The following is a 25,637-nucleotide window of genomic DNA, read 5'->3' as shown; positions in this document are numbered from 1 at the left end:
AGACTTTTTAGACTTTTTAGACTTTTTAGACTTTTTAGACTTTTTAGACTTTTTAGACTTTTTAGACTTTTTAGACTTTTTAGACTTTTTAGACTTTTTAGACTTTTTAGACTTTTCAGACTTTTTAGACTTTTTTGACTTTTTAGACTTTTTAGACTTTTTAGACTTTTTAGACTTTTTAGACTTTTTAGACTTTTTAGACTTTTTAGACTTTTTAGACTTTTTAGACTTTTCAGACTTTTTAGACTTTTTAGACTTTTTAGACTTTTTAGACTTTTTAGACTTTTTAGACTTTTTAGACTTTTTAGACTTTTTAGACTTTTTAGACTTTTTAGACTTTTTAGACTTTTTAGACTTTTTAGACTTTTTAGACTTTTTAGACTTTTTAGACTTTTTAGACTTTTTAGACTTTTTAGACTTTTTAGACTTTTTAGACTTTTTAGACTTTTTAGACTTTTTAGACTTTTTAGACTTTTCAGACTTTTTTGACTTTTTAGACTTTTTAGACTTTTTAGACTTTTTAGACTTTTTAGACTTTTTAGACTTTTTAGACTTTTTAGACTTTTTAGACTTTTTAGACTTTTTAGACTTTTTAGACTTTTTAGACTTTTCAGACTTTTTAGACTTTTTAGACTTTTTAGACTTTTTAGACTTTTTAGACTTTTTAGACTTTTTAGACTTTTTAGACTTTTTAGACTTTTTAGACTTTTTAGACTTTTTAGACTTTTTAGACTTTTTAGACTTTTTAGACTTTTTAGACTTTTTAGACTTTTTAGACTTTTTAGACTTTTTAGACTTTTTAGACTTTTTAGACTTTTTAGACTTTTTAGACTTTTAAGACTTTTAAGACTTTTTAGACTTTTTGGACTTTTTAGAATTTTTACTTTTTAGAATTTTTTGACCTTGTAGACTTCTTTTAGACTTTTGAGACACTTTAGACTTTTTAGACTTCTTAGACATTTTGGACTTTTTAGACTTTTCAGACTTTTCAGACTTTTTAGAGTTTTTCAGATTTTAGATTTTAGATTTTAGATTTAAGATTTAAGATTTAAGATTTAAGATTTAAGATTTAAGATTTAAGATTTAAGATTTAAGATTTAAGATTTAAGATTTAAGATTTAAGATTTAAGATTTAAGATTTAAGATTTAAGATTTAAGATTTAAGATTTAAGATTTAAGATTTAAGATTTAAGATTTAAGATTTAAGATTTAAGATTTAAGATTTAAGATTTAAGATTTAAGATTTAAGATTTAAGATTTAAGATTTAAGATTTAAGATTTAAGATTTAAGATTTAAGATTTAAGATTTAAGATTTAAGATTTAAGATTTAAGATTTAAGATTTAAGATTTAAGATTTAAGATTTAAGATTTAAGATTTAAGATTTAAGATTTAAGATTTAAGATTTAAGATTTAAGATTTAAGATTTAAGATTTTAGATTTAAGATTTAAGATTTAAGATTTTAGATTTAAGATTTAAGATTTAAGATTTAAGATTTAAGATTTAAGATTTAAGATTTTAGATTCAAGATTTTAGATTTTAGATTTTAGATTTTAGATTTTAGATTTTGGATTTTTGATTTTTGATTTTAGATTTTAGATTTTTGATTTTAGATTTAAGATTTAAGATTTAAGATTTAAGATTTAAGATTTAAGATTTAAGATTTAAGATTTAAGATTTAAGATTTAAGATTTTAGATTCAAGATTTTAGATTTTAGATTTTAGATTTTAGATTTAAGATTTTTGATTTTAGATTTTAGATTTTCGATTTTAGATTTAAGATTTAAGATTTAAGATTTAAGATTTAAGATTTAAGATTTAAGATTTAAGATTCTAGATTCAAGATTTTAGATTTTAGATTTTAGATTTTAGTTTTTAGATTTTAGATTTCAGATTTTAGATTTTAGATTTTAGATTTTAGATTTTAGATTTTAGATTTTAGATTTTAGATTTTAGATTTTAGATTTTAGATTTTAGATTTTAGATTTTAGATTTTAGATTTTAGATTTTAGATTTTTGCTAATGGATCGAAAGATGATTATTTGATATCCGTCTGTGATTAAAGAATCACTTCGATAGGTAATACAACCTAATTTTTTGTTTATAATAGGTTGCGATTTGCAGCATTTTAGATGTTTATAGTCATAAGTATAATTAACAACTCCCTCGCAGCAGTTCCTTCCAAGGCCCTAATGCTATTTTGCTTCACTCGAATATATGTGAAAGAAAAAGCGCAATAATGTTCAGCTATGGTATAAGGAAAAGGGTGTATTTATTTTCATGCGGTTTGGAACAATTTCGACTGTAAATTGGCCAAACGAACCGATTAATTGAATAGTTTAAATTAACGTCTGTATATAGTAGGCCAGCAATTTCAGTAACATTGGTAACTCATGCAACAAAGCTGAAATCGTAAAAAATTTAATGTCCACGGTTGCTCGGATTACTCAGGGTTAGATAATCTACAAACTTGCGTAACACACACGCAACGTAAACATTGAAACTTTTTGAGAAATATCCACACCTGTGGAAGTTCCAAATCGCCCCCTAGTTAGAAAGCCCATTTATTACATCGGATCCCTTATCAGCAAGAGAAGAAGAGTACTTTCTCTTTCTGTTCCCTATCAATGTGTTATTTCTACGTGTTTCTACTTTTATCATCAGCAACAACAGCACAGTATGTACTTCTCACAGCCGGCAACATTCAGCAAAGGGAGAGTAATTAAAAGAGTTGCTCTTGCCTCCTGCGCTCCCCTGGTCTGATGCCATAGTTACCGAACCCCTGGTAGTACCGGAACGTGTGGTTCTCCGCTGCCTGTTCTATGTATCGGTATGGTTCGGTTTGGCCACCGCTGCTCTGCTACTCGGTTATCTCTCGCTCTGTCCGTACACGGTTGGGGTATTTTCGGTTCCGTTTGATGACGATGCCGTCCCGTTGTTGTCTTCGGCATCGCTATTTTTTGGACCAGGAAATTACGCTCCGACTCCCGCCCGGGACACCACGTGGGATGGGAAACCAACTCTGGGCTCGACTTACTCCCCTTGTCGAGTCTGGTCGCCTGGTATCGCAGTAGCTTAATGAGTGAAAACTACGAAGAGCTATTCGACTCCCCCCATCCACGACGATAGAGACGAAATAGCAGTCATCATCGCCAGTGCGTGTGTTTCATTTAGGCGCACAGCAAGCACTGGAGTCTGCTCCAATCGGTGGGGGTGAGACCGTGGATGATGACAAGAATTGGATGGTTTTTTTTTTGTGCTAAATATATCATATTATTTTTATTTTGTTTGAAGTGGACTAACTCGAGATTTAATTACCGGGACCTATTTGAAAATTGTAATGTTTAAATCAATATTTATTTTCGCTTAATCAGACAGAAAAAAAATTCTTCGAACATATCTTGTTTTGATGAAAAATGAAACCGTATGAACGAAAATCAGGTTTGTAACATCTATTGCTTAGAAATATCTCTACGTATCGACTCGGTTCTTATACATCACTGCACGGTTTCCATTGGGATTCCGCTCTTCAATGTGTAAATCAGTATCAGAACCAACTCGTACCGTGTGCAGTTCATGCTACCGTACAGTAAGTGCACGTTGTATGGATTTATTTTGTGCGCCGTTTGCCTTGCACGAGTGAGAAAACGAATGTCGGCATCTTGAATGTTAAGAATTCTACAACTACAAATCATGGATATTCCACTCAGCAAGCGCGATGAAAAAGTAGGGGAGAGTGTTCGGTTACCGGCACCCTTTTCTTTTAAGCTTATAACTTCTAACTAAGTGCACATTATATGAACATATATACATCAAGGGAAAGCTAAACACCCGATCTTACAACTGCATAAGAAACTAAGGTGATTCAATCGATTGAAAAAAATTTATTATCAATTTAGTTAAGTGATAAATTTTGGCCATTTCAAAAAAGATGTTCGGTCACGGCACCCCAAGAAATTTCGCTAAAAATGGAAAAATATAAGTAAAGACTGCAAATATTCAAAGAAAAAAAACGGAATTTATTCTTTTCGGAGGTGTTTTGGACCAAAATCTTCATTGTCTGGTGATAACTTCGCATTGGCTCTCTTGGCCGATGATTTGGATTGTGGCACCTTTGGTGTTGATTGGTCCGGTCTTCCAACGGCTTCGCGGGATTGAATACGTTCCTGCAGCCGAATTTATTAGCTTCTTATCTACTAAGCAACGTTTAATGGCATTAATCAGTGCATTCAAGTTCATTTTCCTTGTCTTGGACGATTTTTTTTGAAGTCGTCATGGATATCAGAACCCGAGACCCAAAATTTTTACTTTTATGACGGATGTATCGAAGCCGTCAAGTTGTCCACGTGTTGCATATCACCAGAGATGCCAGGTAATATAATAAGTTTAGTTAGCAAAAAGAAAAGATCGCGACAATTTTCAAAAATTTGTCATTTCTGACGAATGTCTGCAAACAATCGAGTTTTCAAAAGTCTGTAAAAAGTCTTTAGACTTATCCAGGTTTACATGTTAACTAAAAAATTGATAATTTACAAGACTTGGCATTTCTGCATATCACTGAAAATTTTTTGAGATTTGTCGAAAAAATATTGAATACCAGTAACTGAGCTTAGGGTGCCGGTAACCGAAATCGGCAGACATTTTTAAAATAACGAAAAACAACTTTGCTTGCGAAAATTTTGATAGCATCTGGTATTAAATCAAGAAATAGATCGATTTCACCTCATAAATATTCAATCCACTCACCTTTTCGATTGATGCTTTTCAATTTATGATACTATAAAAAAGTCATAACAAACTTTTGTGTTGATTTTCACGCAATTAAAATTTGTTTTGAGCGCAGCAAAAAGTACAAGCGTCTGTTTGCTTTGGCATTTGGCACAAAAAGAACGTGCTGCTATTACACACACACACACACACACACACACACACACACACACACACACACACACACACACACACACACACACACACACACACACACACACACACACACACACACACACACACACACACACACACACACACACACACACACACACACACACACACACACACACACACACACACACAATATATTTGTCGGAATGACGCTATCTGCTTTCTGTCAAAAGTTACGGTGGGGTGCCGGCAACCGAACATCTTCCTCTATTTATAGCAATATTCATAACAAACAACAGAAATCTACCAATTTCGTATTATTGCTTCAGAGATTTATGGGAAGTGGTAAAATATTTTTCAGTTACAAGCAATTTACACAATTGAACCAAAATGAAACCAACAAATATTTTTTATAAGCCATTTTAGGAACCTACGTTTACGTTACCCGCATGAACGGTGTTTGGATTTTGAGTTATTTGTAATAATCTCATACTAGTGAAAATCTTATCAAATATTGCTGAACATATTTTCGACATATAAGTTGATTCGGGGTAAAATAAATTACAATTTTATCAATACATAAAATACTTATAATAGTAGTTTACTTTTTGAAGCTTTATACGTTACGAAGTTTTTTGAGACCAATCTAAGTCAACACCTGAGTAAAGATACTATGGAAAATAATTTTTCCGATTACAGAGGTTTTGGCCTTAAGGTCATTCCCCTTTTCGGGCTAGAAAATCTTTTTGACTCTATGTGCGGAATTGGAAATCGCTTATCATAGGCGTTACGAACCGTTACATGTGTTATATTTTTGTAAGTTATAGGTGTTACGAAGCATTACATGCGTTACTTTTTGTAAGTCAAATGCGTTACGAAGCGTTACATATGTTCCTTTTTTGTAAGTTACAGGCGTTTCGAAGCGTAACTCTTCTGTAAGTTATAGACGTTACGAAGCGTTACATGCGTTACTTTTATGTATGTTTTAGGTGTTACGAAGCGTTACATGTGTTACTTTTTATATAAGTTAAAGACGTTACGAAGTGCTACAAACGTTACGTTTTTAAGTTATAGGCGTTACGAAGAGTTACGTGCGTTACTTTTTAGTACGATATAGGCGTTACGAAGCGTTACATGCGTTAATTTTTTGTAAGGTATAGGCGTTACAAAGCGTTACATGCGTTACGTTTTTGTAAGTTATAAGCGTTACGAAGCATTACATGCGTAACTTTTTTTAATCATAAGCGTTACGAAGCGTTACATGCGTTACTTTTAGTAAGTCAAGGGCGTTGCGAAGCGTTACATATGTTCGTTTTTTTGTAAGTTATAGGTGTTACGAAGTGTTATATGCGTTACATTATGTAAGTTATAGGCGTTACGAAACGTTACATGTGATACTTTTTAGTAAGTTAGAGGCGTTACCGAGCGTTACATGTGTTACTTTTTTGTAAGTTAAGGGCGTTACGAAGCGTTATATGCGTTACTTTTTTGTAAGTTATAGGCGTTACGAAGCGTTACTCGTTTGTAAGTTACAAGCGTTAATATGCGCGTTTAGGTTTAATTACTTGGGCATCACCCTCATTCACATGATTTAGTTTTCTTGTACTATTGTCTGTACTCAAACGTTAATTTATCTCTGAGAAATTTAGGTGGGTTTCGTTTTGGAATTTCAGACCACTTCTTCCGGAACCTGAAGCCGAAACCAGTGAAAGTGAATTTGTATGACCATCTACTAATGTGACCTATAAATTTAGAGGATGTTTTCCGTTATCCACAAATCGGCTGTCCTACTTTATGCAGTGAATTGACATTTAAAGATGGAGTGTAAATATTCTCAGAATATATGGCATCTTCACAAGCCGTCAGTAGCATTTTTTTTTATCTGAGGGCCCCTCACGAAACGAAATCCTGGGTACGGGCCGGATAATTTGTTAAAGATTAACTTTGGAAGAAGTAACACATAATTTAACTCCAAATTAAGGAGATTTGTTTGTTCGTTTGTCAAAGTTTGGGATGAACGATTGACTAGGAAGCTCTCTGAAAACGGTACCGAAGGTTTTGGAGGTTGGACCAGTAGGTTTTGGGAAAGTAAATTTTCGAATTGGAAGGAAGGAGAGTTTATTTGAGTTCAGATTCACAATGCTCAGTGAGTTTTACTTTGCTTAGGAAAATTTTGAAATATTTGGGTATTTATTTTTCTAGTATTAAGTGAAGGTTATAACATTCTGAAGTTTTTACACTTTTGATGCTATTTAACTTTTTTTCAATTCTCCTTTAAAATTTCATTCTGGAATTTATGCAGAATTTTCTAGAAATAGATTTCCCTCACCCTTTATCTTATTTAGTTTAGATGATATGGACTATGCTATTTTATGCAAACAAAATAATAATTTAGAATCTATACGGTATTTTTTTGTGATAAATCAGTTTTCCCATACTAAATCCTATTCAGTCCTACCTCGGGCGCGAAAATATATTTTCACCAATCGAGCTAAAATTTTGCATAGTTTCTATGGGACCCAAAAGGACCACGAATTTAAGAACTGACCTTGTTCGTGCTAGGGTACATAACCAATTTCATTATCTTTACGTTTCGTCTTAGACTAGTCAGTGCGAAATTTACATACAAAAATTTCAATTCACTTATGTTTATTTTACCGTTGGCATAACAATGATTAGCAGTGCAGGTTATACTGCTCTAAGCGACCCGCCCCTTGATGGCAGGTCGTGTTGTCGTCTAAACCGTATTGAGCTTAGTCTTACTGGACTGATGAGTGAAATAGTGGAAATAAAAATTTGTTAAAAATATTCTAAATTCAAAATAAGTTACTGTTGTCACATCGATTAACAGAAGTTTTCTGAAAAAAATGTCATTGCATAAAAAAATTCAATCAAACGAGACATTTCGTCAGCTTAGGACGACCCCCTCGTATTCGTTCTCTCACTTTGCCGATGAAACGGTCGACGACAGCATGCAAGACAAAGCCCCTACCACTCCATAAATTAATTAACGGCAGAGAAACCCGAAAAGCGCAGACTACTGCGTGTTCTATTTCTATCATTGCGATGATGTCAAGATTATTGATTGGAGAAGGTAACGGCTTGGATGACGGGTGATGCTGGTACTAACAATTTGTGATTTGACCATCTTCAATAATGTTTCATTTTTAAATATTTTTTTTGGAAATAAGTTACACATCTTAAAACGTCACCTTTTTCTAACTAACTTGATTCCGATAAAGATGGTGTAATGCGAGTGGGGGCACCTAAAACAAACAGACCAAGAAGGGAGCCGCTAGATAAGGGTACAGTAGAGGCAAGGGCTGGAGGTAAGATATAAAATTTTTAATTACTCCATTCTCGGAGGCATTCTGTCAGACGGTTTCGTTATACCTCCTGGTCGGTTTTGAGCGTCGCATCTGCCGATCTGTTGAATGATGACGACTGTCCCGTAGGAGTTTCCGGAAGAGTCCGGATGTCACTAAAAATTTTACAATCACCTAAGCAACGGCTTAAATAACTCAAATTCATGATCATCATTTCACGCCTACTTCGACTGTCAGTCCGAATCCGAGAGTGTGCTGAATGCATTGCGGTTCGACTTCGTTAATTACTCGAACGTGCTGATAAGAAACAAAACCCGACTGGAAGTCTTATCAGACCGGCTTGGACTACGGAGCATCTCGTTCCGTATGGTACCCTGTTTAGACCGGTGCTAAATGAGTAAAAGTTTTGTCAGAATGTATGTACTTTTTTCCTTCGTTGCCCGCGCTCCCATCCTCGCGAGGCTTTGGGTTTTAATTACTGACCAAACCAAAATTAATTAACGGTTTGACATTAATGGCCCCTCCTAACGACCATGATTTATAGCATTTTACTCATTAGTGTCGTCCGGTACCAGGGCAGGATGAGTTGACTGGAGCAAGTTTTCTTTCACTACCAGCGCACTAATTAATGAAAATACAAGTGAACTAACTGTGTGACCTAACGTAGGGATACGATACGAGATACTCGACTCGACCAATTCATCCAGGGAAACACATAAACAATCTACACGTGATCAGGCGTCGTGGGTGGTTCCATTTGGGAACGATTTCACTCATCAGGATGACAGCTTCCTAGGAGTGAAAACATGTCAGGAGGAGAACTAGTAGGCGGTGAGAAAGATAAGAAATGCTAGTCAACCACAATCAAGTCAACCCATTTCCACTTCCATAAGTCCGTTTTGTTTCCGTTTTCGCCCTTTTTTGCTATTTAATCAGTTCTTCCCAGGCTGCAGTATTAATTACGCCTCTCTGCTTGGTGTCCAGAGACAAAAAGATAGAGAGAACAACATCGACTATTTCGAGTTTTTTTTTAAGGGAAATTGAAGCAGTTTGACCTTTCGTGTATAGAAGAGTTATGCAATCCCCTTGAAAATGCTACGGCGAAGAAAAACTAATACCTTTTAAAATAAACGCATTCATGAAAAAACTTGTAGTCACTCAGACAGAAAATAAACTAGCGATATTCATTCTTTTGCATTGTGTTTTTTAACCACAATGATTCGGTAAGCTTTTCATTGATTTGCCTTGTGAATTTTACAGAATTAAGTTTCATTAGTTTCATATCTTTTCATAAAGTAGCATTATGAAGTTTCATGATCAAACTAATGATTTCCAATTTATAAGTTATGAACTATTTTTATTCACTATTTTTATTTACTTGTCTTCAGAAGTATTGAATCGCTCTCCACGCAGTGTATTTTTCACGAAAGGTAACAAATAGAAGTCGTTAGGTGCCAAGTCAGGACTATACGGCGGGTGGCTCATCAATTTGACATTTTGAGTACTCGAATAATCGGTTTTTTGATCCGACGTGTGAGAGCTTGCATTATCGTGATGAAGAAAATTCTGGCAAACGGTTTTAAAGCTTGTTTCAGATAGAATTGGAACAAAGACAATTACCTGTATTTCAGTTATTTATTATTGAATTCAAGTCAAGAGTTTGTCAAGAGGAACCCCGATGAGTACTCTTTGGAACACGGTCAGACGACTGAAGAATCGTAACGTAGGAAATGAGAGTGAGGAATACTCGAACCGACTTTGCTAGAAAAGTTTGTCCAGATTTTGTTCCTGCGCAGACCATTATTCCCGAGTCTACCTCAAATAATGGTTCAAATGATAGCCCCTTTTTCAATGATGGAATTTTCTATAGAACTCTTGTCTTGTAACAATAATGCTCCTGGATTGAACAGAACTAAAATCAACTGCCCGACATCGCAAAAAGACGTTTGCTGGAATTGTTCCACAAGTTTCTTGAGCATAAATATTGTTCCACCTGAGAGTGAGGATTAAAGCTTGCTTCAGATAGAATTGGAACAAAGACAATTGCCTGTATTTCAGTAATTTATTATTGAATTCTAGATCTTTTTTTATACAAATGTATCGTTTTCTTCATACTTTTGAAAAAAAATACGGATGAGATTATTCGTCACGGTTTCGAAGGAATTCTCGAATTTTTCCTGTAACACGGCTCATTAGGCGGCGCACACCTTCTTCGTCCATCGTTTTAGCTATCTTATTCCACCAGGTCGTCATCTGATTGATGTCTTCGACAACCTTTCCCTTTGCCTTGAGTCTCCTCTTCGTGATTGCTCTGTATTTCTCAAAATTCGTTTTAGGAGACACTCTTTTTGGTATAGATCCGATGTCATTGTCTTATTTGTAACGAAAACTTTCGTTTTTTTGCCCCAGCTGCAAATGCCCTGCCAAATCATAAATTTTCTAGCAAATTTGTCGGCATCACGCCATCAAATTTCATCATAATCTTATGTTCAGCTTCGGCGATCGTATTCTGACCGATTGGTTTTGCTTATCGTCAATATCCGTGTCCTTGTCAATCGTCATTCAAAATTATTTTCAAACGTGGCACACACTTTCTACATACAAAAAACCCAACCCCAACGTATTCCTTTTCGTTTTTTTTTTTATTATTTTGAGGAGGTTTTACAGCTACAAAATGGCGGTTTTTTTCGCAGTTTTGGTTCTAAACGACCAATAAAAATTCAAAAAAGTGAAAAAAAAATACAAACGTTGGGCTCTAGAATAACATCCACTACAACTATGTCGCTTTGATTTTTTTAACTTCTGATAACTGATTCTTATTTCGTCTTCAACGAAAAAAATTACAAAACATTGTTCGAATGCTGCTTTGTATTGTGCAAAACATTTGAATTTATTTTGTTAGCTCTAAAAAATATCGCAGAATGGTTTCTATTTTCGTCCGTTAGATGATATTGATATTATAGCATGCAACTTTGGGAAGATGGAAGAAACATACATCGGACTTAACAGCTGAAGCCAGACGGATCGGACTTGACTTCAATGTGTTCAAGACAAAGTACATGAAAGATCTTCGGGGCTCGAGAGAACATAATGTCAGCCTCAGATTACTCATTGATTGAGGATTATAAATCAATCACTTTGCTTTTTGTAAACAGTGCAGTTTGTACTTTTTTTACAAACCAACGAACACGAAACGAAATTGGCAGACGTGACTTGCTATGAGTATACGGCTCACAAAATTGACAACATCTTGTTTACTAACATGCCCTGATTGCAACCTAATCTACCTTCGGAAGTGCCAATCACTGAATAACAATTGTTGCAATAAATCTGTTTGGGGTCAATTGCGTCGCTTCCGTTTTTCTTGGAATCAATTGACACACATTTCGCCAACAATAAGATAATTGCCATGACAGATAAGCATAGATTAGACAGAAGTCATAGATTAGTTCGCTTATATATATCCAGCAATCAATTGGAAAGTCATCAGTTCACTTATACCGTTTCTCTAGATTCGATTAGCAATTCTTTCAGTCAGTTAGAAAAAGTTTTCGTTAGACTTTTGAAAATGATCAAATTCATTTCTTTGGCAATTGCCGTACTGGCTCTAACCAACGCAGTTCTAGCCACCGACCCGGAACCGAACGGAATGGAGGCCAAAATTCAGATTGTGGAGAACATCTCCGACTTTAAAGCAGCCCATCCGGAACTGGAACTCCTACCGATGGAATCCGTTAGAAGTCCACGGCAGCAGATTCTCTACACCGTCGGATCTAGGGTTGCAGGTATGTTCCGATTCCGTTAGTTTTGCCAGACTTTTGCCTGTGTTCTTTGACCCTTCTATCATTGTGTAGGAGATCAATTGGTTGCCTCGGTCCAAGATGGATGGTCCTGGGCTACACTGCAGGATGTAAAACTGACCTTGACCTATCCTACTTCGGGTGTTGGCGCCGTGGTAAGCTACGTCCAGGTGGTAGTGAATCAAAGCTCCAACCTGGGACAGGGCTATGTAGTGGCAGGTGGTATTGGTCAACGTTACATTCAGATTGTCATTCAGGCATTCCAAACCAGTTACTTTAATTACAATGCTCAGGTATACGGCATCTACTAATGCCATTATTCTAACGTTAGGATTAAGTGGTTACAGAATAGGAGAATAAAGACTGCTGTTTACGCCTGTCGCACATTATAAAAACATTCACTGCCATAAACATTAAATTTTCCGAAATCTTCCATTCCATGGACTGTAAATTTTGTGTTCGGTAAAACATTCAAATTTCGACTCAAATGTTAAAATAAGTAAATCCCAACATTAGGAGCCAAATAGATTTGACAGACAAATGAATTGTGAGGGGTATTAAGTGGCAAAGTCGATAATTTTAATTTTGTGTCAATCAAATTTGGTGTTCCGTTTAGTAACCTGATTTTTATGCAAGATGCCCTAAAAGAAAATTCATCAGCTGGAGCTTATATATGGGAGATCTGTAATATGCCATTTAAAGTGGGAGCATTTGTTTCTGAACAAATTAAATAAAAAAAAAACATTTTTATTAATTTTCATTTCGATTGTAATTTATTTTTGTTCAAGAAGATATCTTACAGCTGAGGAGAGTTGGCATCACTGGGAGAGCGATGCGGTGTCCTGGTGCTGCTCTCAAAAAAGTATAATTTCAATGTGTTGTTTGATGCGTATAGTTGAAAATTGGGTTGAAATAGTTAGTTTTGAGTGATATTGCAGGTGTAGCAAGTGTGTGTTTAGTAGTGAGAGTGAAATTTATTGAATAATATTGATCCGCGAAATTAAAGATGCTTAAGTGGCGGAAACTGAGAATTTACCGCCAGAAAACTCAGAGATGTTAACCTGTTAACCGATCGAAGCGCCGTCTGCATGTCATTGTCGGTGTTGTCGGATTTCTATGGAATGTGTGAAAGTTTACAAGTCGATCGTGTCATTCAGACTGAAGGTCTAGGGTTGGTCTGCAGCGGACCCATTCGCGAGTGTTTTTATTTTATTCTTTCGGTGGTCTTGTTTCATCTTTCGTTATTGACAGCAGAGTGAGTGGGAGAAAAGGGATACTGGTGAGATCGTTCCTTGGAGATATTTTATTTTTCTAACTTATTATATTTCTTCTGAGTATCGAAAATCAGGTTTTGTTGAGATCATATTGTTTACCAAAACATATCCGGATCCCTTTCCCTCCCTACTAACAAATCTCCTATCTCGTTATGCTCGTGGAGTGATACCCGCGGTCTCTAGAAACAACGAGTATCGGACTAACATTCCTTCCTTTTCCGCAGTAGCACCAAATACAAATAATAATACCCCTAAGTCCCATACAAACGAACCGCCAATGTTTGGTTCACAGCCTGAACAAGTAAGCCTAGCAAATTACTCCCTTTCATTGCGATAGTTTGAAAAAGTGGAAGGAGATAATTTCTGGCAACGCTTTATGCTAGTTGCTACGGTGCAAAACAAACTTGTTTGTTTATGTTTATCGTTGCTGTGTTAAACTGTAACCATCAGTCTAAATATTACCTGCACTAGCACAAAAGATAAAAAATGAACACAAACACCCACGAATCTACAAATATCAATACAGCTAGCAGTATATTCATGGTGGCTTAACCATTCTAGATTATTGTTTAACTTACATTTCGCTTGTGATCTTGATTATCAGATAAAAACTGTTTGTTTATTTATTTTTCACTATAATAAACAGTAACTATGGTGAACTTGTTCTTACCCTTCAGTGTTGCTAGTTTTATAGAAAACTCCTTAAAGTACATTGTCACTCTGACAGTGTATCATGACAGTGTACCGCACAATGCAAAATGTGTCCTTGAAAATTTGTCGAAGTATTCCGTATTATAATTTGTATTTGGTAATAGCGTGATTTATTTTATCAAAAGCAGCGGAGAGGTCCGTATATAAAACGTCTGTTTGAAGACCATTTGACATAGCATCTGTTATAAACGTCGTAAAGCTTAATAGATTTGTAGCGGTGGAGCGTTTCGGCATGAATCCGTACTGAGTTTCTACGATGTAGGGTAACAGAGGTATTTTGACCACTTCATATATTTTGGCCCACCTAACAAACTATATGGATTCAATCGATCTTAGGTAACCCATGTTGCATCAGTTTGAAGCTAATCACATTAAATTACCTATTGCGGAAGGATTTTTCAAAGATATTAAAACATTTGGTGGATATTTTTACAAAGTGGGCCAAAATAAAATCGATCCTAAAGCGGGCCAAAATACCTCTGTTACCCTACTGCTTACAGTGATTAAAAATTAGTTTCAGAACAACTTAAGAATTGCAATAAGTAAGGTAATACAGCGAAAGTTGTCGATATTCTCCCTGTCTCCTTTATTGTGCACTGGAAAAAATATAAGAAGATTTCCAGACAACATGCGGATAGCCTTTTATGCCGATGCGGATAGCCTTTTATGCCGATAGAAAACGACTGGCTGCGTATAGCGAAATAAAGGCTGAATGGACGCGAAATTAAGCTGCCTAATAAAACGGGATTGTCAACGTGTCTTAAGATTATTAAAATCCGAATACAAAGTCCCACACTACAGAAAGTAGGATCTGGTGAAATTGTACACTACCTTTTAAGATAATGAGAGCTTTAATTTGAATCAAGATTTGTGAAAATCCGGTGCGTTCGGAAGCGGAAACCGGGGTCTAGTAGTCTCAAAGTAGAATTATATAGGGATTGTATAGCCTTTCTATATAAGAAAGGAAAAAGTAGTAGAATGGCAAATTTATATAAATTAATATAATTGGCTGTCTACTCTCCCCTATGTCACCTTTTCGAGTGTTTTGCCCTTCGCGCGCCCAAGACCGATTCAATCGTCATTGATAGTCAAAGGGTATTGGTAGTCAAGGGATACTATTTATGTTTACATCTTTTTCGTTTTTCGTTTTTGCAAACCTTGCTGTATTTCTGTATTACCAGACTACTAGATTTATTTGACTGGATTCTTGCATTGCTGCAAACTGACAGAAAGCGTGGTTTGAATGTCTCGAGGAAGTTAAGAACTCGTCACTGTGGTTGCAATTAGCTCTTCGCCACATAAAATCTTACCTACAGTCATTAAAATAGCTCTCTGAGTACTCTATACCTCGTTGTGTCCAAGTGTTGAATTAGTGTTCAATTGCATGACACTCGATGTTATCTTGCCTCTAATCGATACAAAAACAAACGTACATTGTTCAACCTTGTCTGAATAGGAGGCTAACTGAGAAGGCCAATGCCATTTGTTCTGCTACGGAACTATCCGGATTATCCGGAAGCCTATCCTATAAATTCTAACAAGATAAGAAATCGCCGATAGGTTTAGGTAATAAATTACAAAAACAAACCGTAAATTGGTTGATCGGATCTCGTTCGAAACCGATGTGGATGACGACCGTCAAATAACAATTGACTTCTTCAGAATCGATACGTTATCTGAGAGTGTCGATAAGCCGATGGTCATCAACTCGGTCGGTAATTCAGTAATGATTTGGACGGTCCATAGAATGCACGGAAGAGCGATTGCTGTTCTGATATTTTGCGCCGCTTGTAGCCGGATCCTGGTGGAAGCTGCTTCAAGTAACGTAACTACAGCCAATCTAATTACCGGGAACGGATACCTGGCGGAACAACACTCGGTGGTCACCGAAGATGGATATGTTCTAACCGTGTTTCGCATTGCCGGAAGTCCGCTGAATCCACCGAGACAGGGAAAACCTGTGGTTTTCCTTCAGCATGGATTGCTCTGCTCGTCGACCGATTGGATCATTATGGGTCCAGAGAACTCTTTGGCGTACCTGCTGGTGGATTCCGGTTATGACGTTTGGCTAGGAAATGCTCGAGGAAATACGTACTCGCGGCAGCATATTCGAGACGATCCATCTACGGCTAAATTCTGGGACTATACCTGGAACGAGATCGGATTGTACGATCTTCCGGCCATGATCGATTATGTGCTAGGTAAGACCGGTGAAGTTTCTCTGCACTACGTTGGACATTCGCAGGGAACAACGGCATTCTTCGTTATGGCCTCGTTGAGACCCGAGTACAACCCGAAGATTCGTTCGATGCAGGCATTCGCTCCGGTGGCCTTCATGGGCAACCTGAAGTCTCCGTTTGTTCGTGCTACGGCTCCGTTTGTGAACCAGATCGAGGTCAGTCGGGCATCTTGTTACTTCATCTAGAATAGTTTTTTGTCGTGAATACGACTTACTTTACTATGGGGTGCCTTTTCAAAATTAGCCATATGGAAGAATGGGCAGAACTTAATCGTGAATATCTCGACTTGTATTAACGGTAGCAACATAATTCTTTCACCATTTCATCAAAAATATGATCAGGAATTTAGGATAATATTTTGAACAGCGTGAGATAACCACAAACAACTCAAAAATTAAGTTTTCTAGAACTTTGAGAACAACGCGGAAAATTCTTTACTTTTGCTTGGCTTTTTCGCGCAAGGACGACGATTTTGAGGTAGTCAGGCACATATCTTCAACTGACTGCGTATAAAAGGGGAACCGTGGTCGAAAATCGATCATTTCTTCTTGTGCGTTGGATGGAAGCGGACGTCATGGGACCAGCAGCTTCGGAGAGTGCACCTTCTGCGTGGTACCAAACCTCAAACGCTCAGGTCGTGCTCTCATTTGGACTTCAGCCGTCAGGCAGTCGGCAATGCTTTTATATGGACTTCGATCGTCAGGTGGAGCAGTTGGCAATGAAAGAAGACCTTTTGCGTAGTATAAAGCCTCAAACGCTCAGGTCGCAGTGCCAGTTTCCCTTCGAAGAAGATCGATTACATCACCCTGTTGGTGGTCGTTTGCATTGGCGTAAAATACAACGGGAAATGGACAACAATGTGGAACATTATGCAAAATCAGCTCTGCTAATGGCTCCAAATGTTACCTAAAGAACATTGCTTCTTTGTAAATCGAAAATTAAAATTATTTTATCATAAAGAACTATACTGGTTATTTTCTAATATTTGTGTGTCAGAATATTTGATGTAACTAATCTGTACTGTAGTTGGGGTGTATCGTTTCAAATTCTAGTAGTGAAAATGGGAAATCTTGCACAATTAACACAATCGATCAACTAATTGATATTCGGAAGTATAAAGAAAAAGTATCAGTTTTATTCGTATTCACGACATCCAGTTATGTCTCTGACATTACGCACCTGTACTTTTTTTTTCTAATATCCTGTGTTTCAACAATTTTCAGTGATTGATGCGAATGCTGGGAATCAACGAGTTCCTACCGAACAGCGAAATGATGGTTCTTGGAGGACAAAAGGCTTGCAACGACGAGTCCCGCTTCCAGGAGGTCTGTGCCAGTGTACTCTTTCTAATCGCTGGATTCAATTCGGAGCAAATGAATCGAACCGTCCTTCCCGAGGTTCTGCGACACACTCCAGCGGGAGCTTCGGTCACGCAGTTTGTTCACTACGCTCAAAGTGTAAACTCGGGACGTTTCCGACAGTTCGACTACGGTATGATGCAAAACCTGCGCCGTTACGGGTCGTGGTCTCCACCGAGCTACCCGTTGGAACGCATTACGGTACCCGTCTTTCTGCATTACGGCGAAAACGATTGGCTGGCGGCGGTCCAAGATGTCCAGCAGCTGGAGCGACAACTCGGAAACTCGGCTGGCTTGTTTCGAGTTCCCGACGCGCGTTGGAATCATTTGGATTTTACGTACGCCATCAGTGCCAGGAGTTTGCTGTATGACCGCGTCATCGAACTGATTACCCGGTGGAATGAGCCGCTTGCGGAATGAGCACTAATTTAGTACTAAATTGAAGAGTTTATTATCAGATGAAAACATCGAAAATTTTCATTTTTTTTATTATTTCACTTGTACTGTGATGATTAGGTTGTATTTTTTAATTGTTTCGAAATTGAATTAAAGGCTCACGGAATGTATCTTAGAAGATTGACATTTCAAGTCAATTGTATACAATATACAATATACGCACGGCTACCTTAGCCGTGGGCACCAAACGGCTGTCAAATCTAATTTCGCAATACAAAGTCTCCTGTATCTTAGTTGGCCGAGCGTTTTCATCCTCTCTCCTTCGCTGAAAATGTCAAAACGGACGATTGAAATCGGTGGAAAATGGGTAAGTAAATCTGAAATATAGGGTAACGGCACCCTATTTCATCTCATTTGTAGGGACGTTACCTCAAAAACCAGATTTCGCCACTAAAATCATTAAAATTATTTCACATTTCTGCTTAATTCGCCTTGCTCCACATTGGAAATTGATTCACATTTGTTAGAAATCAAACTGGTATTCAAAGTTCCGCTAAAAAACACTTCTGATATGTTCACTACTGTACTCCTAATTTCATCTCAATGGATTTTTATTCATCCTATCGTTGGTCCTATAAATTAGCAATGGCGACAGTAATCAAAACAAAATATTGCACTATTACACTCTTAGGTTCAAAATATCTAAATTTTTCTTAAAAAGGGCCTAATGCCAACTATGGGACAACACACGATATTTTTAGAACCAGTTTGGAATCATTTCGACGTTTAAAAATTTTTCGGTCGTTTTCGTTTCCTTTCGTTTTAAATTTAAAATTGTACTGTAAAGTTAATTTGGTAAACTTTAAACAAACAAAAAACAAAAAAGGAATTGTTACCATTCAGGCTAGCCCTTCTAAAAACAAAATGCAGAGCCAGAGATACCATTCATTCAGATTTATATGTATTGTATAGATTGTTGCGTTCGCATACTGATTTGTATCAGAGTACAGTTTTTCTATGGATTTCCTAAATTTAATAAAGATTTGAACAGGTGTGAAGTAAAAAATTAGACTCCTCTCTCTGAGTATCTATTAGTATTTGATTGCAGTGATTCTTTAGAAGTTTATTAATCAACGGACAAATCACATGTTAATATGGAAATCTTTTGTGCAGATATTTGATGATGAACACATTTTTTTCAACTGTTATTGATAAAAAATTTCCTTGTTGAATATTCTAGTGAGTGCGGTAATAACTTAGGGAGATATGCAGAAGTAACTTTTAACATCATTTTATCATCGAAATTTCATTTTATTAGTGAAAACAGACAGAGTAAATATAGACTGTTTTTGCATATTTTCTCTAAAAATACCTGGCATCTCTGTCCACAACCGATAAAACACACACACACTTAACAGCATTATATTGACATACAGCGGAATGAAACCAGGGCTACTAGATTTGCCATAACGGTTATTTCATTAGTATTCAACACGCTCTTTCTGGTAATATTCGAAGCTGAAACAGTTTTATTGAAATAAAAATATCAATAATGTAATTAAACTAATGTCACGGATACCAAAAAAGAACTTGTTGATGATAATTTAAAGAAAAAAAAATATTTATTTTTGTAACATTATGAGAAAAACTTGGCAACTTTACGAAACCAAATGAGATGAAAAAAAGCGCAATCAAGTGAACTAAGTGAAAAACTTTTATCTCATATTTTTAAAAACTTTTATTGCTTGTCGGGTAGTTTTTAATCGTTAATTAAACAAGTGGCAAGTGATCATTTACTAATTATGAAGTCATCCAGCATTCAAAAGTAGTGTAATTGTGCGAACTAGTGATCATGTCTTGAGACGAATCGATCAGTAGATATTCAGAAACATGACGAACTGAAAGTCTTGAGCCGAAAATGTGTCCTAAATTGAAAAGTGAGTTTGTTTTAAATGAAAAAAAAACAATAACCGAAGAATTTAAAACCATTTCTTTCAATAGGAAACTGTGACAATAGCTTAAATAATCATTTTAAAACATTTCACAGTTTGGTTCAGGTACGCTGTAAGATATTATTCATGTTCAAAGTAATGAGGTGAAGGATACCAGGACCTAACGGAAGAGTTCGATTAAGTTCAGTACCGGTTTCAGGTAGAACAGAACCAGTGGATTTGCTAGGAATGGATTCGCAGAGGAGCAATTTATCTACATTTACTCCCAACCTAAATCCATTTCATGATGTCGACTTTATTCCTATTGCTAATCGTATCAAGACCAAAATTGTGGTTCGCAAGCTATAAGCACAGATTTTCATCATCGTATTCTTAGACCACTACGTATTGTTGGAAATATTCCAACGAAGACATCTGCTCAGTGACGGAAATATTCCGTCACTGAGCAGATTAATATTTGCACAAACGGTAAGAACATTGGCAAGAAAATAAGTAAAATGTTAAATTATTTAAAACAATTATTGCAATAATTGTAACTTTTACCTGAAGGTCCACTTCCATTCTTGCTTGTTTGTTTATTCGAGGCGCATGGCGACGAAGGTGATTTCGTAGCAACCAAAACAGTGTTGCTCAAAAAGATTATTTGTATCATTTTCAAGGGAACACTCAATACTGTGGTTATTGGTGGTCAATCTCTTATGAACACTTTTTATTCCGTCGTGTCGCCGTAGTAATTCAGTCAAACAAGAAACCGTGTAGAAAAGCACCAGATAGTAAACAGACCGGGTCAGACAAACGCGGAACTAGTTCCTATGAACTAGAAGATCACGAAGAGAAAAATCTTGGAATCTGGTAACCATAATTTCTCACTATCGTCCGTCATGCTAGCACTCAGAACTCATTCACTCATTGTTTGTACTAATAGTATGGAAATAGAGCACTGGCCCTTACCAAGACAGTTAATTTTTAACCTATTATTAACCTGATCGACTTCAACCTAGAACGCCTGCTCGTAGTTCCAGAGCTGAGGTGCCCCGAAGATTCAAATCTAACCGATAATTAATTTAATCGATTCACCGCGATGGCGTGTTAGATCACGGGGGTTCACACCCCCATGCGCGTATCAGATTTGAACCTTTTGTTAACTAATTAAACCGTGTTATTTCGTAATAGGTATTAAATTTCATTGTTTTTTCTTGTTTGTCGAAACAATTTATCACTTACTAAAATATTGCTCATTATTGATATTTATTGTTCTTTGGTAATTATTATTGATTGGTGTTTGTTGTTTATTATCATTTTCAAAATATGGAGTAGTCCGGAATGCGACCTGAGCGTCTGAATCCAGTAGATCACATCACAAATTGTTCATCATATTTCTGATGGCATGTAAAACGAAATTATGTTACTATGTTTAGTACACCTCGAGATATTCACGATTAAGTTCTACCCTTTCTTTCGCAGGGCGAAGCTTATTCACGTTAAAAGTTGTTATTTTTTTTTCAAATAAACTTCCCACTTTTCATGGGATTGTTGGCACATGATTTATTACCACACATTTCATAGACCATCAGCCTGTTCCAAATTAGCCAACATTTCATCGTACAACATTTCCTTCACATTTCGACCATAGGCGAAATCAGAATGACCGAATCGCTTATCCGGCACCGGATAGCTGCTGACCAGATTCGATAGCTCCTGCTGTAACTGTAGAACATTCCGGTAATTGACCAACCGATCTCCGTAGCTGTAGTAGATTCTAACCGGAGCTTTGACTCGCGACACGTTATACTTGGGAACTTGCGTACTGCCGTACCGTTGCAAGTTGATCTCCGGATTACCGTAGTCATACTGCTGGAAGATTCCATCCCGAAAAAGTTGACACACATGATGTATCTGCTTGACGGAGACACCCGCCGGAAAGTGTCCCAGTAGTATTCTGAGCAATTTCTGTAGCACAATAACGCAATAAATGTTTTGATGGCTAATTTGCCCTACTGACAGAAACTCACCACGTCCAAATTCTCCGGGTACCCACCAACCACATCGAAGATCACTAGTCGACACACTCTTTGGGCCGGTGAAGGACACAGCCTTTTGAAGAAGAAGTATTGGTATTCGAAGTATGGAGTAAACTCATATATTTGGCTGGCAGTAAGTCTGGCTACGATTTCGTCACAGGACATTACGATGAGTTTCAAAAGGAAGCTATCGAACTCTTTCAAATAGATGGCTGGCGAAAGGAGTTGCATCTGTACGAGCTTTTCGTTCAGTTCGGGTCGTTCGCTCAGTGCTACGAAAACAACGATGGTTCCTTGGGAATAGCCAATAAAGTGGAGTTTCCGCGAGTCCGTCTGCTTCAGGACGTAGTCAATAAAAGCCGGTACATCGTACAGTCCAATTTCGTGCCAGGTGAAATCCCAGAACTCTACAGAAGTGATGGCATATCGTTCATGTTTCCTCGAATAGCGATTACCTCGAGCGTTTCCCATCCACACATCGTAACCGAGATCCGCCAGTAGATAAGCCAAACCGTGATTCCTTCCGATCAACACCCAATCGGCACTGGTACTGAGCAATGAGTGCATCAAGAAAATCGGATATCGTCGTGAACCGAGGTGACGCGGTGGAATTCTGTACATCGCAAGAAGGTAGCCATCTTCCGTTCTAACTTCGTGCTCTTCCACTTCGTAACCATATTTCCTGATCAGTTGAGGCTAGCAAGAACAGAAATTTGGATCAATACGATATCACTTAACCGATTCAAGGTTCGTCAATTCACCGTCGTCAGTAGAGCGTCCTCATCAACAACCAGAAACGAATGCGATTTGTTCCCGATAGATCGAACAAATGGAACAACTGAACACAGCAGCAGTACCGGACCAAACATTTTAAGCAACATTTTTCCACCGAACATTCGACGAACCACGCGCTCCGGAGATTCAGGAATAACTGTAAGTAACCGACATCGAATGATACGTTCTCTTGGAGTCCTCTCCGTTCTGTACCGGGCATCGCTACACAGAACGAAAAATATGCAGGTCAGATCGACGAGATAGAGAGATGATTGCACTAATTGCTAGTATCACAGAGTACAGACGTTCGCGTCGGCCTCAAGTCACGTGCAACAACAAGTACACTTTTCACTCTCAACGGGTGCTTTATCAAAGACGGGAAAATACGATCAGCAACCTTAAAGTGATCGTTGATTACAGCTTACACACGCACTAAGTCTCGCGAATGAAATACGCCGATGCAAATACGGTTACGATTGAGAAAGAAGAAAGTTTGCTACTGATACGGTTTCGAATGATTTTATGAATTTATTCAATCATCAAAACACTCAATTTCGAGAGTTTAAATGATTTTCGTTTGATTCATCGATGACAGCTGTCGTATTTGAACTAGTAACCCTACAACAACCAGAGATCAGCGAAGCCATGTTTATAATTACAATTAAACTGTCAAAAAGCGGTTCCATTCTGCTTGATTACAATTCGCAAGTCCCATGAAAAAATTGAATTTATATTTGACGCCCTGCTTTTCACAAAACATCCAAGTTGAAACCACAAACTTTTGATTACCAGTAACATGCTCCGTAATAATCAAGAAAAAAAGTAAACGAAGAGAGGCACTCATTTGCAGTTAGGCCCTTCGGTCGTGGGACTGTCGAATTGGCTTGTTGCTCCAATTATCGAACCGCTGTCGTATTCCTTGATATTTTGGCGCGGATCACATACATCACTGGGTAACAATGATGAACCGTTATCTGTTTCACGAATCACACCGTCTATCGAAAGATGATATTGGATGAAATAAATCTCTCATAAATACTTTTTTTTTACTAACCAGTCCATCAGCATATTTTTTCGAATATCGATGCAAGTAATGAAAACAATTGCTGAATGTTTCGTCGATCACACACGCGCGGTTGCACCTAGCAACGTGGCTGATTCCCGCGCACCAGAAAACTAGATCGTGCGGAATGCATTGTTGATCCAGTTGCCCTCCCGTGTTTTCTGCTGCTGTCCAGTCCAGATGGCTGACTAAACGCTGCCAGCGGGAAAATATGGCTGGCAGACATTCTGGTGACCGACTGCCTCACCGCTGCCAGATATACAACTCAAACGATACAACCGTATCCACCAGGATTTTTCCACATTGAAATCTTTGACATTTTCAGCGAAGGTGAGAAGATAAAAACGCTCGGCTAACTGAGATACAGGCGACTTTGTTTTGTCAAACTGGATTTGATAAACCGTCACTGAATCAATTTTGGTAGCCGTCTGGTGGCCATGGCTGCCCAGGTAGCCAAAACGCTATGCGGGTCCGTTCGTTTCACTGTTCGAATGTAGAATGTAGAGATCTAGGACAGGACCTGACAATTGTTAATCCACTTTTAGGACCAATTTCGGACCAGCTCGTGATTGGTTGAAATTGACATAAGCAAGTACAAGTTGTTGAAATCAAGATTACTGCAGGGTGGTAGAAAAAGTGTTGTCAGTATCGTCGGTAACAATGTAGCATGATATTGGATATTTTATTTTTTGGGTCAATCAAATTATTAATTTCAATAGGATTTAAGTTCAATTTGTTTTTAAATCCTGTCAATGCGGAAAGTATACGAGTACATTTAACAATCACTGGATGATACAAAGAGAAAGCCTTAAATCACGAAGTGTGATATGGACGAGAATATTGATTATGTTGGTTGAGAATAGCACCGAATCTTTGGATCATTCTGTATGTTATTATTTTTCTCAAATAGAATATGTTGAATATTTTAGTTAATGAAGCTGCAAAAATTAATTACCCAAAATTGAGTGTTTTAGAAAAATTTTATTAAGCTGTTTCAACTAAACGTTTTCTTCAAAACAAACATCTGATCAAAATAAATCCAGAGCTATTGAAGAATCCAACCAACTCTTTTGCGATCGCTGCGCTGCCCGAGTGGCAAGCTTTGAACTAAGCGATGGTGATAATTTTCAGATTTTGCTTGAAGATTCGAACAAAATGCAGGGTTTTTATTTTTTTTCTTACGATTCGAATACTAACATACAAAAACGTGTGAAAATTTGGTAAAAAAATCGATCATTTATGATTCAGTAACTTTCCGTGGTATGTTTGATTGATATTTATGGAGAAATCGTAACATGAAATACCAAATTCGAAGGAGTGAGGTTGGGTTCATATCTGGGATATTCTTTGTTTTTTTGGGTTGGATTTTGAGATTAATTGATAAATTATGATCAAAAGTTTTAAGACTAGTCTATTTACTCATGTTTTACCATCTTAATCAAATCTGTATGTGAACTGAAAATTTCAAATTTCATCCGAGATTGTCAAGAGTATAGGACAATTTGAAATCATATATTTGATGACAACACGTGAATAATCGTTTTTCTTACCCATATTTGTAAGGTTTTTCCATCTGCATTCTTTTAAACTCAAGTAAATTGCAAAATTGTTCAAAAATTTTTCTAAATACATGGGATATGTCAAAACAATCACCATAACGCTATCTCGTTGTGACCACGCTGATTGGATTGTTCAATATTTTTGACCGATATATCATTTGTCTAAGTGTTTTCAAATGATAAATAATTGCATGTTATAAGGGGAGAAAGTTTTCAGAATGAATAATTATCTCTACTGGCAACAGTGATCGCGAGGCATTTATAATTTACCGGAATAAGAAG

At 36.9% G+C, this 25,637-nt stretch overlaps 3 protein-coding genes across 3 annotated transcripts; 2 read left to right on the top strand and 1 right to left on the bottom strand.

Annotated features, from left to right (window-relative positions):
• The first annotated feature begins 11,706 nt into the window (after positions 1 to 11,706).
• Positions 11,707 to 12,404, top strand: LOC131430450 (uncharacterized). Its single transcript, XM_058595495.1, has 2 exons — positions 11,707 to 11,992; positions 12,062 to 12,404. The coding sequence occupies exons 1-2, from the start codon at positions 11,776 to 11,778 to the stop codon at positions 12,316 to 12,318; spliced, it is 474 nt and encodes a 157-aa protein (XP_058451478.1). The 5' UTR covers positions 11,707 to 11,775; the 3' UTR covers positions 12,319 to 12,404.
• A 3,326-nt stretch (positions 12,405 to 15,730) lies between these two features.
• LOC131434014 (lipase 3-like) lies at positions 15,731 to 18,234 on the top strand. The gene is given in 2 exon segments (XM_058600635.1): positions 15,731 to 16,387; positions 17,456 to 18,234. Coding segments are annotated over 2 exon segments (1,203 nt in total). The 5' UTR covers positions 15,731 to 15,739; the 3' UTR covers positions 18,011 to 18,234.
• Positions 18,235 to 19,732: 1,498 nt separating this feature from the next.
• Positions 19,733 to 23,009, bottom strand: LOC131434005 (lipase 1-like). Its single transcript, XM_058600628.1, has 3 exons — positions 22,721 to 23,009; positions 21,951 to 22,655; positions 19,733 to 21,888 (listed from the first exon to the last, which is right to left on the bottom strand). The coding sequence occupies exons 1-3, from the start codon at positions 22,853 to 22,855 to the stop codon at positions 21,499 to 21,501; spliced, it is 1,230 nt and encodes a 409-aa protein (XP_058456611.1). The 5' UTR covers positions 22,856 to 23,009; the 3' UTR covers positions 19,733 to 21,498.
• Between the last annotated feature and the right edge of the window lie 2,628 nt (positions 23,010 to 25,637).

Source organism: Malaya genurostris, chromosome 1, assembly GCF_030247185.1.
Source record: "Malaya genurostris strain Urasoe2022 chromosome 1, Malgen_1.1, whole genome shotgun sequence".
NCBI classification, from domain to species: domain Eukaryota; kingdom Metazoa; phylum Arthropoda; class Insecta; order Diptera; family Culicidae; genus Malaya; species Malaya genurostris.
The sequence above is the reverse complement of the archived record's forward strand: the minus strand, read 5'-3'. Positions and strand labels throughout refer to the sequence as shown.

Excerpts from the sequence above, each read along its gene's own strand:
- LOC131430450 (XM_058595495.1), top strand. The coding sequence starts at position 11,776 with ATGATCAAATTCATTTCTTTGGCAATTGCCGTACTGGCTCTAACCAAC. Across the intron at positions 11,993-12,061 it reads CGTCGGATCTAGGGTTGCAG|GAGATCAATTGGTTGCCTCG; the intron begins GTATGTTCCGAT and ends ATCATTGTGTAG.
- LOC131434005 (XM_058600628.1), bottom strand. The coding sequence starts at position 22,855 with ATGTTCGGTGGAAAAATGTTGCTTAAAATGTTTGGTCCGGTACTGCTG. Across the intron at positions 22,656-22,720 it reads AGGACGCTCTACTGACGACG|CCTCAACTGATCAGGAAATA; the intron begins GTGAATTGACGA and ends TGTTCTTGCTAG. Across the intron at positions 21,889-21,950 it reads ACCCGGAGAATTTGGACGTG|AAATTGCTCAGAATACTACT; the intron begins GTGAGTTTCTGT and ends ATTGTGCTACAG.